At 45.5% G+C, this 16,280-nt stretch overlaps 1 protein-coding gene across 11 annotated transcripts in view; it reads right to left on the reverse strand.

The window, feature by feature from the left end:
- The window catches only part of LOC102414663 (carboxyl-terminal PDZ ligand of neuronal nitric oxide synthase protein), a 359,817-nt gene that overhangs the window by 25,122 nt on the left and 318,415 nt on the right, over positions 1-16,280 (reverse strand). For all 11 annotated transcript variants that reach the window (XM_045165982.1, XM_045165981.1, XM_045165978.1 and 8 more), the window contains 2 exons: positions 4,791-4,957; positions 2,821-3,000 (listed from right to left, as the gene is read on the reverse strand). In XM_045165982.1, coding sequence (XP_045021917.1) covers positions 2,821-3,000; positions 4,791-4,957 — 347 coding nt within the window. The remainder of the gene's footprint in view (positions 1-2,820; positions 3,001-4,790; positions 4,958-16,280) is intronic.

The raw sequence follows: 16,280 nt of genomic DNA on the forward strand, positions 1-16,280 counted from the left end.
CAACACAAGAAAAAGCTGACCTCATGCCGGACACTGTACAGAGAAACCAAGTAAGCCAGACTTGATGTATTTTAAAAGCAGGAAAGATGTTAAGAAGACCTATTTATTAATTCACCTATATATAAGATGTTAAGAAGACCTATTTATTAATCCACCTATATATATATATATATATCTTACATCATTGTTTACACCCAAATATTTGGATACTAATAAAAAAGCCCTTGGATCAAATGCTACAAAGAGAGTAAGAGAGGAATATGCAGAGAAACCTGTAACTGAAGGCTGGTTTAGGACTGAATCGGTTTGGAGGACAAGAGGAGCTGAAAGCCAGCTGCAAGGTATGACATGTCAGCTGTATTCCCAGGCAGCAAATGAAGAAGCAAATCACAGAGCCTGCCTATAAGGACGGCAGAGAGGGCAAGACAACGCTGTGTGAGGACCTCAAGGTGCTGTCTGACCCCAACATTTCAGAAGGCTATGGCCCTACCCAAAGTCATTTTACCCACGGGAGATACTGATGTGCTCCGGTGGCCTTTCAGCCATGTCACAGACTGAACAGATTCAACCAGGGCACTGCCAACTATAATCCACAGATTCCAAGTGTGGGAGTGGCTGAACTGGGAGAGGCTCATCAGGTGAACTGCGAGCACTGCTCTTCCCCTCTCCTAGCTTCACTGTCTTCTACAACACAGGCAGTTAAAACAGGGCCAGGAGAGCGATGTCTCCTCGAGACAGATGCTTGATTCTGGGCCAGAGAACCACTCTGAGGGTTTTATCCTGACTGGGAGAATGACCTACGATAAATTACAGGTCCTGAGGCTTTGCGGACCGTGCATCCTTCGACTACCGCAACGCTCTTCTTGTCGTGCAGATTATACGTTTGCAAATAGTTTTTCTTCAGTATTTAGCAGTGACTTCAAATTCAAATGCCTCCCTGATAATATTCATCATGAATATGCATCAAGCTCATTCTTAGATAAATACTAATTACTTGGTAATTGATAGGCTGAAAGAGGAAAATATCGTGGGTTGGAGGATGGATGTGGGCTGCCGAATGGCCCTGTACTGGAGCATTCCGGCTTTGTGCTCCTGTCAGCCTTCACACCCGCCACATCATTAATTACAGGAGATGAATACAATTATTTGACAAAAGGCAGTGATTTTTCCCTCAAATATCAGAAGCCATAAATGACATCCCTCCTCTTTGTTGCTGTTCTGGGAATACCTGTAGATCCTCCCCGTATCAGCACATATCCTTTTGGATCATGGTCAGTATTTTTAAAAAGGTTCAAATCACTTGGGAGCAGTGCCCCGCTGATTTTATTCTCTTGAAACCCAGTTGCAAAAGGCACCCACAAGGCTGGGCCTCTAGCCCAGGTCAATGTGAGACTGCTATAAGAAGGTCTTTTCAAGACTCAAGTCATTGCATCACTTTGGTTAGGCTGCTGGATACTTCCTCAAGGCGTTTGTGTTGGGAAGGACAGTTCTGCCTGTGTGATTCACTCCACCTGGGGGTCATGAGAAGAGTAGGAGAAGAAATGACAAGGATCAATAACAGCTCTCTAGAGAAGGCTTATTATTCTCATTCCAGAATGCAGAAGACCTCAGAGGCCAGCCTGATTGAGCAGATGTAGAATGCCAATGCCAAGAGCTGCCTTTCCAGATCTTTCACCAACTCTCCAAACCCTGAAGTCCCCGCTCCTCACTATTTTCATCTACCCATTAGGTCCTGACCCCATCTGACTCTTACCTTAGGAGTCAGCCTTTGAATGGTACCAATGATGCATCCACCAACCCCTGATTGCCCAGAGAGAAGATGAAGCTCAGACTCACAAGTTCCAAGGAAGATGTGGACGACCATGCCCTCCACAGAAAGTAAGCAGAAGGGATCCCTGCTAAAAGCAGCAGGGAAATCAGCTCACCCCTCCTTTATAAAGCAACAGCAGCCCAATGAATCCTTAAGGCTCAAACAGTGCTTGATTCCTGAAAGCTAAGCTAGTTCTTCCCATTACGGCTCAAATACCTAAGTTCCTGAAAGGAAACGTACAAGAGAAGGAGAAGACGGTAGCAGAGGATGAGCTGGTGAGAAAGCATCACTGACTCAATGGACATGAATGTGAGCAAATTCAGGGAGACGGTGGAGGACAGAAGAGCCCAGCGTGCTATAGTCCATGGGGCTGCAGAGAGCTGGACAGGACTTAGCAACTGAACAACAGCAAGTTCCTGGAAGTTAAATCCCAGTATAATCAAGGCCAGCATGGTATCAAGTCCTGCCTGGGAAATCTTTACATAAATAGAGAAATCCTGCCTGGAATGAGTAGATGACCAAAGGAGGCATGGAAACCTCTATGGACAAGGTTTCCAGGATGGTAGACTCTGCAGGGGCATTTGGCACAAATTCATATTTTAATTCCTTTAAGAGTGGTATCACAAAGTCATACCTATCCTCACATCTGTTCTGAATCCAGAAGCATCCCTTCTCACCCACACACCAGGAAAAGAAGGCAGGAAAGGAAGGGTGAAATTATGTTCCTTAGTCAGTTCAAGTCATGACCCAACAACATCCAGCCAAGCCAGCCAAGCCCAACTCAGAGTGGGGGATACATGGGAAACCAAAATGTTTTTTCCCATTTCATCTGCATCCCCCCTTTCTCCTCTCCCCACCTCCCCACTTCCCTTACAAGCAATGATCCAACAGCATGAGCCATCCCTTATAGCTCCCTAGGTTTTAAAACCTGCCCTGTGCCCCTCGCTAGGGAAGGTGCGTCAAGCCCATGAGAGTGGAGCCTGCGAAGAAGGGAGGAGGCTGAGGAGAACCTGGGCCACAGCCACTTGCGTCTGCTGCTGCTGCTGCTGGAGGAGCTGCTGGAGAAGCTGCATCTGGTGGTGGGTGGACAGTGGTGTGCCCGCACCCAAGTCCGGGGGCTTTGAGGAAGAAGAGGGAAGGAGCATCCTGGGTGAAGCTGTCAGCATAGGCTCCTGGGGGTGGGGCGAGACCTGGAAGAGAGGAGAAGACAGGGTGTGAGCCTGGGTACGTGCCTCCTTTAGACAACTTACTCTGTCTTCAATATACACAGTATGTCTAATACGAGGTTGGGGTGAAATGGCCCACTTATAACCAAGAGCTGGAAATGCTGTGTCTTTAATGGAAATGTGGACAGGACACCCCCAACCCCAACCACCCCCAGAGGAGATGATCTGATGGCCTGGGCTGGGACCACAGAGTCAGAAAACCCTATTCGTATAGCTGAGTTCCTGATGCGATATGATGAGAGCCCAGGCAGCTGATCCTGTTCCATTTCTTGCCCATGGCTTCCAACTCTACCACACTGTTGAGTTACCTGAGGTTCTGGTCTTGGATCTATTGCTATGAAAGACAGCTACCTATACCTTGCTATGAGGCAGCTTCCACCTTCACTCTGCTGTGTCCTCAGAGCTCTCTCCTCTCGGGTCTGCAGGGTCTCCCGAGTTGACCACTGGAGGAAGAGGCCATGAGGGAAGTGCTCCAACCCGGCACCACCTCCTCACAATGGGAGCTCCAGATAAGAAAGTCTGGACACACACCGAACGTGGGCTGGGGAGATCCTCTCTCCGAAAGGGGAAAGCAGCTTCCATTCCCTTCCCTCCCGTCTCCCTCCTAATAGCTGGACACTGTCACTAGGCAGCTTCTGTGAGCCAGAGAATTCCACTGCAGCAGCTCTGCCTCTGGCCCTTCTTTAGGTGTGCGAGAGGAAGCGCCGGGGACAGAGGGCTTCTGCCGCGTGCAGAGTGCAAACTGGGCACCGCAGAAAATATCAGGCAGACAATATGGAACAATACCGCCCCTCAAACTAGACAGGTCTCACCTTCCGATGAACTAGCCTAATGACCTCCTCTTGGGAAAAGCTGTTACATGGTGAGGAAAGAGAGCACTCAGGTTACAGGGGACTGGCAGGGAGTCTAAGGCAATGGCAATCTGTCAGAATTTTCCTTCTGTGAGTGTGTGTCAGGGGCTGTGTGTGTGTGTGGGGGGGGGGGGGGGCCGTGTGTGTGTGGCAGGGGCCTGTGTGTGTGTTTCAGGAGCCGTGTGTGTGTGTTTCAGGGGCCATGTGTGTGTGTCAGGAGCTGTGTGTGTGTGTTTCAGGGGGCCGTGTGTCGGGGGGTGGGTAGGGGCAGTGTGTGGGGGCAGGGGCCAGGGGTGTTGGTTTTGTCTTCAGGTTGGAAGTTCTCAGTTTCACCTGGATCATATCAGAAACCCCTTGAGGGCATCCGTCATCTCACCCATAAAAATAGGAGGTTGACATGGAGGATGCCTAAGGTGGTCTTGCAGTTTCCAAGCCTCCAATGGGCCAATTTCCAGCCTCCCCAGGAGCATCAAAGGCACACGATCCTAGCCACAGGCAGAGACAGCCCAAACTCACCCTGCTCCTTCAGCTAAGCCCCAGGGGATCGCACTGTGTTGTGCAAGGATTAGCCACGTGCACAGGTATTGTGCCCCGATGAGGTGCTATCAAAGCTGGGGCTTCCAGTCAGAAGAAGGGAATTGAGTACTGATGGACCCTTGAGGGTAATGCACGTCAGGAATGAGCTCTGTGAAATCCTGACATACAGCCGCGCCTAGCATCAATTCACAAGGACTGAATCTCCAGATTCAGTCTGAAAGGAAGTAACACATGCTCCGGAGCCACCACTGTGCTGGCAGAGGCTAAGAGGTGACGGACGGGGGCTGGGGCCGTGACACAGGCCACTCTGGGAGGTGACATGCACATAGATGTGCAGATCACCTGGGTGGGCTGCCTCCTGCCTACCTTGGGGTCTGTGTGGGAGCCTCCTTCCTTCCCTACAGCATCAAGGTCGGTCACACCTCGGCTGAATTCCAGGGCATCGTTCCCTGGGAGTGGGACCTCTACCGCATCGATGTCCGTCTCCTCTGCGGTGGCCGTGGAGGTCCTCTCGGCTCCGGTGAGCTGGCGACCTATAGGGACAACAGAGAGGGTGCGAAGGGAAGGGTCACACCAAGAACAACATCCTCCTGCCCAACACTTCAGTTTCCAATCACGTCACGCTTCGGGACACCATTGGCTCAGTAACATTTTCATGTATCTTTTCAACTCAAGTCTATTAAATGTCCTGGAGAGGGCAATGGCAACCCACTCCAGTACTCTTGCCTGGAAACTCCCATGGACGGAGGAGCCTGGTGGGCCGCAGTCCATGGGGTCGCTGGGAGTCGGACATGACTGAGCAACTTCACTTTCATGCATTGGAGAAGGAAATGGCAACCCATTCGAGTGTTCTTGCCTGGAGAATCCCAGGGACGGGCGAGCCTGGTGGGCTGCCATCTATGGGGTCGCACAGAGTTGGACACGACTGAAGCGACTTAGCACCAGCAGCAGCAGCCATTAAATGTCCAATCCAATAAGACGTTCTGATTTTAATATCTTCTCAAAGTTCAGAAACAAAGACATTTCCTCAAGACTGGACATGACTGCTTTGTCAGGCTGGCATGATGTTTTCGCTGATAGGGTGTGAGGAACCTGCAAGAAAGGGATGACAGCCACCTCGACCTCATTCAAACTCAGAAGTGGAAACAGTAGGGCAAAAAGTATTCTTTCAGTCGTGTCTGATTCTTTGCAACCCCGTGGACTGTACCCCACCAGATTCCTCTGTCCATGGGATTTCCCAGACAAGAATACTGGAGTGGGTTGCCACTTTCTACTCCAGGGGATCTTCCTGATTCAGGGATTGAACTGGTGTTTCTTACATTAGCAGGCAGATTCTTTACCACTGAGCCACCAGGGAAGCCCCCAAAGGTTTTAGCAGGAAAAAAATTACATAAATAGATAGGTGTAATTTTCAGTTCAGTCACTCAGTCGTGTCGAACTCTTTGCAAACCCATGGACTGCAGCACACCAGGCTTCCCTGTCCATTACCAATTCCTGGAGCTTACTCAAACTTATGTCCAAGTCAGTGATGCCATCCAACAATCTCATCCTCTGTTGTCTCCTTCTCCTGCCTTCAATCTTTCCCAGCATTAGGGTCTTTTCCAGCGAGTCAGTTCTTTGCATCAGGTGGCCCAAGTATTGGAGTTTCAGCTTCAGCATCAGTCCTTCCAATGAATATTCAGGACTGATCTCCTTTAGGATAGACTGTTCAGATCTTCTTGCAGTCCAAGGGACTTTCAAGAGTCTTCTCCACCACCACAGTTTAAAAGCATCAATTCTTCAGCACTCAGCTTTGTTTATAGTCCAATTCTCACATCCATACATGACTACTGGAAAAATAGCTTTGACTAGACGGACCTTTGTTGGCAGAGTAATGTCTCTGCTTTTAAATATGCTGTCTAGGTTGATCATAGCTTTTCTTTCAAGGAGCATGGGTCTTTTAATTTCATAGCTGCAGTCACCATCTGCAGTGATTTTGGAGCCCCCCAAAATGAAGTCTGTCACTGTTTCCACTATTTCCCCATCTATTTGCCATGAAGTGATTGGACTGGATGCCATGATCTTAGTTTTCTGAATGTTGAGTTTTAAGCCAACTTTTTCACTCTCTTCTTTCACTTTCATCAAGAGGCTCTATAGTTCTTCACTTTTTGCTACAAGGGTGGTGTCATCTGCATAACTGAGGTTAATGATATTTCTCCCAGCAATCTTGATTCAGCTTGTGCTTCATCCAGCAATTTTGCATGATGTACTCTGCATATAAGTTAAATAAGCAGGGTGACAATATGCAGCCTTGACATACTCCTTTCCCGATTTGGAACCAGTCTGTTGTTCCATGTCCAGTTCTAACTGTTGCTTCCTGACCTGCATATAGGTTTCTCAGGAGGCAGGTCAGGTGGTCTGGTATTCCCATCTCTTGAAGAATTTTCCACAGTTTGTTGTGATCCACACAGTCAAAGGCTTTAGCATAGTCAATAAAGCAGAAGTAGATGTTTTTCTGGAACTCTCTTGCTTTTTCCATGATCCAATGGATGTTAGCAATTTGATCTCTAGTTCCTCTGCCTTTTCTAAATCCAGCTTGAACATCTGGAAGTTCTTGCTTCATGTAGTGTTGAAGCCTCACTTGGAGAATTTTGAGCATTACTTTGCTAGCATGTGAGATGAGTGCAACTGTGTGGTAGTTTGAACACTCTTTGGCATTGCCTTTCTTTGGGATTGGAATGAAAACTGACCTTTTCCAGTCCTGTGGCCACTGCTGAGTTTTCCAAATTTGCTGGCGTATTGAGTGCAGCACTTTCACAGCATCTTCTTTTAGGATTTGAAATAGCTCAATTGGGATTCCATCACCTCCACTAGCTTTGTTCATACTGATGCTTCCTAAGGCCCACTTGACTTCACATTCCAGGATGCCAGGCTCCAGGTAAGTGATCACACCATTGTGGTTATCTGGGTCATTAAATCTTCTTTTGTATAGTTCTTCTGTGTATTCTTGCCACCTTTTCTTAGTATCTTCTGCTTTTGTTAGGTCCATACCATTTCTGTCTTTTATGGTGCCCATCTTTGCATGAAATGTTCCCTTGGTATCTCTAATTTCCTTGAAGAGATCTCTAGTCCTTCCCATTTTATTGTTTTCCTCTATTTCTTTGCACTGATCACTGAGGAAGGCTTTCTTATGTCTCCTTGCTATTCTTTGGAACTCTGCATTCAGATGGGTATGTCTTTCCTTTTCTCCTTTACCTTTAGTTTCTCGTCTTTCCTCAGCTATTTGTAAGGCCTCCTCAGGTACCATTTTGCCTTTTTGCATTTCTTTTTCTTGGTGATGGTCTTGATCACTGCCTCTGGTACACTGTCACAAACCTCCGTCCATGGTTCTTCAGGCACTCTGTCTATCAGATCTAATCCCTTGAATCTATTTCTCACTTCTACTGTATAATTGTAAGGAATTTGATTTAGGTCAAATCTGAATGGTCTGGTGGTTTTCCCTACTTACTTCAATTTAAATCTGAATTTGTCAATAAGGAGTTCATGATCTGAGCCACAGTCAGCTCCTGGTCTTGTTTTTGCTGACTGTATAGAGCTTCTCCATCTTTGGCTGCCAAGAATATAATCAATCTGATTTCAGTGTTGACCATCTGGTGATGTCCATGTGTAGAGTCTTCTCTTGTGTTGTTGGAAGAGGGTGTTTGTTATGACCAGTGCATTTTCTTGGCAAAACTCTATTGGTCTTTGCCCTGCTTCATTCCAAGGCCAAATTTGCCTGTTATTCCAGGTGTTTCTTAACTTCCTACTTTTCCATTCCAGTCCCCTATAATGAAAAGGACATCTTTTTTGGGTGTTAGTTGTAGAAGGTCTTGCAGGTCTTCATAGAACTGTTCAACTCCAGCTTCTTCAGCGTTACTGGTTGGGGCATAGACTTGCATTACTGTGATATTGAATGGTTTGCCTTGGAAACTAACAGAGATCATTCTGTTGTTTTTGAGATTGCATCCAAGTACTGCATTTCAGACTCTTTTGTTGACTATGATGGCTACTCCATTTCTTCTAAGGGATTCCTGCCCACAGTAGTAGATATAATGGTCATCTGAGTTAAATTCACCCATTCCAGTCTATTTTAGTTTGCTGATTCCTAAAATGTTGATGTTCACTCTTGCCATCTCCTGTTCGACCACTTCCAATTTACCTTGATTCATGGACCTAACATTCTAGATTTAGGTATTATGCAATATTGCCCTTTATAGCATCGGACTTTACTTCCATCACCAGTCACATCTACAACTGGGTGTTACTTTTGCTTTGGCTCCGTCTCTTGACTCTTTCTGGAGTTATTTCTCCACTGATCTCCAGTAGCATATTGGGCACCTATCAACCTGGGGAGTTTGTCTTTCAGTGTCCTATCTTTTTGCCTTTTCATACTGTTCATGGGGTTCTCTAGGCAAGAATACTGAAGTGGTTTGCCATTCCCTTCTGCAGTGGATCACGTTTTGTCAGAACTCTCCACCATGACCCATCTGTCTTGGGTGGTCCTACAAGGCATGGCTCATAGTTTCATTGAGTTAGACAGGCTGTTTTCCAGGTGATTAGTTTGGTTAGTTTTCTGTCTGCCCTCTGATGGTGAAGGATAAAAGGCTTATGGAAGCTTCCTGATGGGAAAGACTGACTGAGGGGGAAATTGGGTCTTGTTCTGATGGGTGGGGCCATGCTCAGTAAATCTTTAATCCAATTTTCTGTTGATGGGTGGGGCTGTGTTCCCTCTCTGTTGTTTGACCTGAGGCCAAACTATGGTGGAGGTAATGAAGATGATGGCGACCTCTTTCAAAAGGTCCCATGCACGCACTGCTGCACTCAGTGCCCCCGACCCTGGAGCAGGCCACTGCAGACCCACGCCTCTACCAGAGACTCCTGGACACTCAGGGGCATGTGTGGGTCAGTCTCTTGTGGGGTCACTGCTCCTTTCTCCTGGGTCCTGGTGTGTACAAGGTTTTGTTTGTGCCCTCCAAGAGTCTGTTTCCCCAGTCCTGTGTAAGTTCTGGCGGCTCTATGGTGGGGTTAATGGCAACCTCCTTCAAGAGGGCTTATGCCATACCCAGGTCTGCTGCATCCAGAGCCCCTGCCCCTGCAGTAGGTCACTGCTGACCCATACCTCCACAGGAGATACTCAAACACAGTTCTGGCTCAGTCTCTGTGGGGTCTCTGGGTCTTGGTGCACACAAGGTTTGCTTGAGCCCTCCAAGTGTCTCTGACAGGCATGGGGTTTGATTGTAAAAGTGATTTTACCCCTCCTACTGTCTTGCTGGGGCTTCTCCTTTTCCTTGGACATGGGATATCTTTTTTTGGTGGGATCCAATGTTCTCCTGTCGATGGTTGTTCAGCAACAGGTTGTAATTTTGAGTTCTTGCAGGAGAAGATGAGTGCACGTCCTTCTACTCCGTCATCTTGTTATTCTTGGTGTATTTCTAGAAATTTATTTTGTATTGAAGCATGCATGCATACTAAGTTGCTTCAATTGTGTCCAACTCTGTGCAACCCCACGGGCTGAAGCCCACCAGGCTTCTCTGTCCATGGAATTCTCCAGGCAAGAACACTGGAGTGGTTAGCCATTTCCTTCTCCAGGGCACCTTCCAGGCCCAAGGATTGAGCCCAGGTTTCCTGCATTGCAGGTAGATTCTTTACCATTTGAATAACCTTGAATGGGGCATCCAGAGAGGTAGGGGTTTCCTCCACCACACTCCTATCGGGCTGTCAGGAAAGGGGTAAATCACCTCACTCCCTGGGCCCCAGTTCCTTCAACTCTACAAGGAGGCTGAGTTAGAATGGGTGGGAGGGTTACAGGCCTGCGGGGAGGGGTGTGGAAATAAGGAGATTTGAAGCCTCAGCCCACACAGTATCTGTCTCTAATCCTCAGACCCTGTCTCTGACCATCGTCCTTCAAGAACACAAGCTAGGGACGGGCCTGGAGACAGCGGCAGTGGCACAGAAGAGAAAGGCAGCTGGTTTGTCATGCTTTGTCTATTTCCCACTTGCTTCTTCCCACTGACCATGTCTTTGATCACATGCTCAAAAAATGTATCAAAGTCCTACTGTTTCTTATTTTTCTTCATTCTCTGCTCTTCTCTCTTTCTTGGACTCTGTAGAAACAACTGGCGATTCTCAGGCATTTCCCAGGAAATACCTTTTCCTCTACATTCAGGATTAGGTTCATCACTAACTATCTTCAAATAAAACTTTGAAACTTTCAGAGACTAAGCACCAATTGTAAAACTGCACAGAGTAACATAAGTAGGAAGTATGAAGTGTTGATTCCCTAAACCTCAAGCCAACTCAGGGAACCAGGCTTTGGTCATTTGTGGGCCTGCCTTGTAGAACAAATAGTTCTAACAGGCCTTCCCATGCAAACCCACATGAGTCATCTGGGGAAGCAAGCCTGGTGTGTGCGTATACATGTATTTATTTAACATTCAAAAACCATTTTATTCTTTAAAATTTTCATTGGAGTATGTGTGTTTGTGTGTGTGCTCAGTCATCTCTGACTCTGCGACCCTATGCTCCTCTGTCCATGGGATTTTCCCGGCTGGAATACTGGAGTAGGTTGCCATCTCCCACTCCAGGGGACCTTCTCGACCCAGGGATCGAAACTGCATCTCTTATGTTTCCTGCATTGCAGGCAGATTCTTTACCACTGAGCCACTAGGGAGGCCCTTGCTGGAATATAGTTGATTTAAAACTTTGTGTTAGTTTCAGCTGTACAGCAAAGTGAGCCACTGATGCATATACATACGAAAGTGAAAGTCCATGGAATTCTCCAGGCCACAATAGTGGAGTGGGTAGCCTTTCCCTTCTCCAGGGGATCTTCCCAACCCAGGGGTTGAACCCAGGTCTCCCACATTGCAGGAGGATTCTTTACCAGCTGAGCCACAAGGGAAGCCCCCAAATACTGGAGTGGGTAGCCTATCTACCCTTTTTACAACTCTTTTCCCACAGCCTAGTATTTCAGAAGTAGACATTGTGCTTGGTTTTCCTTCTGGCTGCTCTAGGAGCTGGGAGATGACTGTTGAGTGTTGCGATGGCAACAGAAAGGAGGACCCTGGACCATGGCCCAGCAGGGCAGTTCTTCTGCCTCTTTGTCAACCAGCCAGCAGGAACATAGAGAGCAGGCTGCTTTTTACCACCTCCTGCACCCAGAAGTGACCTTCTTGACAATCAGGAGGTTTACCCTGTGACAGGGAGGACTGATGGATAATCCGTGTCTATTTCTCAGTAGGCAGATAGTGCTGGGAACTGAGCATCTGGTCCTCCTTGCCCCTAGAGGAACAGACAGGGTGAAATGGGCCTGCACTTGACGAGAGCTTTCCATCAGTCATCAGGGGAGACTGGCTTCCACAGCACCGGGGAGCCATCTGTCAAGTGCTCTTAATTAGCAAAAGCAATGTCAACTGTGTTCTGATCTTGAGGCCAAGGGTGTGTTTCATTCACATCTCCCATGGATCTGGCACAGAGAAGGTGTTTAGTAAATACTTACAAAAGAAACAGTGTTATCACAGGGTACAAAACAGGGAAGTGGGCTCTACAGGGAGGCTGCCCCTCAGCCCTGGAAATCCTAATACAGTACATACATACAGACCTTCAAGTTGCGAACTTTCAAAGATGCAGATGTGCATTCACATGGCCAATCATGTACGTTAGTTCACGTGTCTGGTATACACTGTCACATGAGCACATCTTCCATAAGTGGTTCTGCTTCTGTGTACTTTACTGGACCGTACTGTACAGTATCTTTATTTTAAGCCTGGATGTACAGAAGGAAGCGTAAAACCAGCAGTGATGTGGCCGGTACTACTGTACTTTTCAAGGTACCGTACCATATGATTAAAAATGGGTTTTTGTGTGTTTGTCTTTTATGTATTATTTGTGTGAAAAGTATTATAAATCTATTACAGTGCAGTACTACATAGCTGATTGTGTTAGCTCGGTAACCTAGACTAACTTTGTTGGACTTACAAACACACACTCAGACCAGAATTCATTCGTATGTAGGGGACTGACTGTAATGAGAACTGAGCAGCACCCTGCAGAGGGTCTGGAGACATGCAGGCCAGAAACTCACAAGGGACGGAAAAATCTCCGAGATTCTAGTTCTGCTTCTGGGGAAGTCATTAAAAAATAAACTTCTCAGCCATTCTCTTTGTACTAGGAGAGTTTCCAAGCCAACACTGATGTAAGTGAATCACCCACTAGGGGCTGCTTTCTGAGACAATTTCTGCCACTCAAAGGGTCCTCTGATGATCACATTTGGATCCTTACAGATTTAATACAGCTAACGGGTAGAGAGCATGCACACCTATTTTATTTCACTTCACAGATACTTCCTTTTTACAAATTGAAGGCTTCTGGCAAATCTGCACCATTTTTCTAACAGCATTTGCTTACTTTGTGCTTCTGTGTCATGTTTTGGTAATTCTCACAATATTTCAAACTTTTTCATTGTCTGTTATTAGTTGTTATTCATTATCTGTTATGATCTGTGATCAGTGATCTTTAAAATTTTTTTTTAATTTTTTAATTGGAGGATAATTGATTTACAGTGTTGTGCTGGTTTCTGCTGTACAACAACGTGAATCAGCCCTAAGTATACATATATCCTCCTCTCTCCTGAGCCTCCCTCCCACCCCGCTCCCCACATCTCACCTCCCTAGATCGTCATGGAGCACCAGGCTGAACCCCCTGTGTTATACAGCAATGTTCCCACTCGCTATCCATTTTACATATGGATATTTCATATGTGTGCATTTCAGTTCTACTCTCTCAATTTGTCCTACCCTCTCCTTTACCTACTATGACCACAAGTCCATTCTCTATGTTTGTGTTTCTATTCCTGCCCTGCAAATAGGTTCATCAGTACCATTTTTTCTAGATTCCATATATATGCATTAGGATATGGCATTTGTTTTTCTGATCTACTTCACTCTGTATAACCTCCAATGTTACTATTGTAATTATTTTGGGGCAGTGTAAACTGTACCCATATAAGACAGTAAACTTAACAAATGTGTTTTATTTTTTACAAATGTGATATAGAATTATAGAATATTCAGACTGAAAGTATTTTCCAGGTGGACAGCAAAGGGACTCAGCCATATATATACACGTATCCATGATCCTCCAAACTCCCCTCCCATCCAGCCTGCCACATAACACTGAGCAGAGTTCCCTGTGCTATGCAATGGGTCCTTACTGGTTATCTGTTTTAAATATAGCAGTGTGTATCTGACTGCTTCACTTACTGCCATTTATGCCCCCCACTCCTCTCTACCACCACTGTGCCCATCTCTTTCTTTTTCTTGGGCCTCCCTGTTCCCTAAGATACAACAATATTGAAACTAGGCCATGTAATAACCTACCTTGGCCTCTAAGTATTCAAATGAAAGGAAGAGTCACATATCTCTCACTTTTAAATCTAAAGCTACATAGGATTAAGCTAACCGAGGAAGGCATGTTGAAAGCCAAAACAGGTCAAAAGCAAGGCTTACTGCAACAGTGAGCCAAGCTGTGAATGCCTAAATCAGGGCAAAGCCCTAACTCTCTTAAATTCTGTAACACCTGAGAGAAGTTAGAAAGCTGCATAAGAAAAGTTTGAAGTTAGCAGAGGTTGGTTCATGAGGTTTAAGGAAAGAAGCCATAACCATAAAAAAAAAAAAAAAAAAAAAGTACAAACAAGTGCTGATGTAGAAGCTGCAGCAAGTTATCAAGAAGATCTAGCTAAGATCACTAACGAAGATGTCTATGCTAAATAACAGGTTTTCCACATAGTGGAAACAGCCTTACATTGGAAAGATGCTGCCATTCAGGACTTTCATAGCTAGAGAGGATAAGTCAATGCCAGACTTCAAAACTTCAAAGGACAGGCTGACTATTGTTATTAACGGAGCTAAAGTAGCCAGTGACTTCAAGTTGAAGTCAATGTTTATTTACCATTCTGAAAATCCTAGGGCCTTTAAGAATTATGCTACATCTACCCTGCCTGTGCCCTACAAAGGGAACAACAAAGCTTAGATAACAGCACATCTGTTGACAACATGATTACTTGATATTTTAAGCCCACTGTTGAGACCTACTGCTTAAAAAAGATTCCTTTCAAATTATTACTGCTCATTGACAATGCACCGAGTCACCTAAGAGCTCTGATGGAGATGTACAATGAGATTAATGTCGTTTTCATGCTTGCTAGGGCAACATTCATTCTGCAGCCCATGGATCAAGGAGTAATTTCAACTTTCGAGTCTTATTATTTAGGAAATATATTTCATAATGATATAGCTTCCATAAATAGCAATTCTTCTGATGAATCTGAGCAAAATAAATTGAAGGCCTTCTGGAAAGGATTCACCATTCCAGATGCCATTAAGAATATTCTGATTCATGTGAAGAGGCCAAAATGTCTCCATGAACAGGAGTTTGGAAGAAGTTGATTCCAACAACATGGATGACTTTGAGGGGTTCAAAACTTCAGTGGAGGAAATAACTGCAGATATGGTGGGAATAGCAAGGGAACTAGCATAAGAAGGGGAGTCTGAAGATGTGACTGAATTCTCATGATAAACCTGAACCGATGAGGAACTGCTTCTTAGGGATGACCACAGTGATCTCTTGAGATGGAATCTACTTCTGATAAAGATGTGTAAAGACTACTGAAATGACAACAAAGGGTTTCGAATATTACATAGACTTAGTTGATAAAGCAGTGGCAGGGTCTGAGAGGCCTGAGTTCAATTTTGTAAGAAGTTCTACCACAGGTAAAACACTATTAAAATGGCATTGCATGCTACAGAGATATTATTTGTGAAAGGAGAAACAACCAATGTGGCAAACGTCATTGCTGCCTTATTTTAAGAAATGGCCTCAGCTCTCCAATCTTCAGCAACCACCACCCTAATCAGTGAGCACCATCAGCATTGAGGCAAGACTCTCTACCAGCAAAAAGATTACAGTTTGCTCAGGTGATAGCATTTTAGTAATGAGCTATTTTTTAATTGAAGTATATACAAATTTTTTTTAGATATAATACTATTTTACACTTAATAAACTACAGTATGATGTAAAGTGAAACTGAAAGTCACTCAGTTGTGTCTGACTCTTTGTGACCCATGGACTGTAGTCCATGGAATTCTCCAGGCCAGAATACTGGAGTGAGTAGCCTTTCCCTTCTCCAATGGATCTTCCTGACCCAGGAATTGAACTGGGGTCTCCTGCATTGCAGGTGGATTCTTTACCAACTTAGCCATCAGGAAAGCCCTAGTAGAGTGTAAAGATAACTTTAATGTGCACTGGAAAACCAAAAATTTTGTGCTACTCACTTTATTACGACATTCACTTTATTGCCATGGTCTGAAACTGAACCTGTGGTATCTCCTAATGCCTGTACAGTAACAGATTTGTTAGAACCGAGGGGAAATAACAAGCTAGATGGAGGGATATCATTATTGTGTGTGACCGTCAGCATATCGCGGCTTTCCTGACAGCTCAGTTGATAAAGAATCCACCTGCAATGCAGGAGACCACAGTGAGAAGAAGTGGGCAGAGAGGAGGGGAGGCCATGGGAGGCACTCTAGACAGAGGGCAAGACAGGGGCAAAGATACTGATGTAGAGAAATCCCCATGGAAGCACTGCAAATGACCCTGTGGAAGGGACCTGACTGAGAAGAGACAGGATTTTATCCTGAAGGAAGAAAAGCAGGCACGTGATACCAAAAGATTTTCATTCTTTCAAATTCTACCCAAGGGATGATGTAGATGGTAGATCTATAAGGGACAAGATAGAAAGCAGTGCTCTAGGTGAGAAATATGAGAGCTAAAGTTAAAGAGGTG

The sequence above is a fragment of the Bubalus bubalis genome, chromosome 6 (assembly GCF_019923935.1).
Source record: "Bubalus bubalis isolate 160015118507 breed Murrah chromosome 6, NDDB_SH_1, whole genome shotgun sequence".
In the NCBI taxonomy this organism is placed as follows: Eukaryota; Metazoa; Chordata; class Mammalia; order Artiodactyla; family Bovidae; genus Bubalus; species Bubalus bubalis.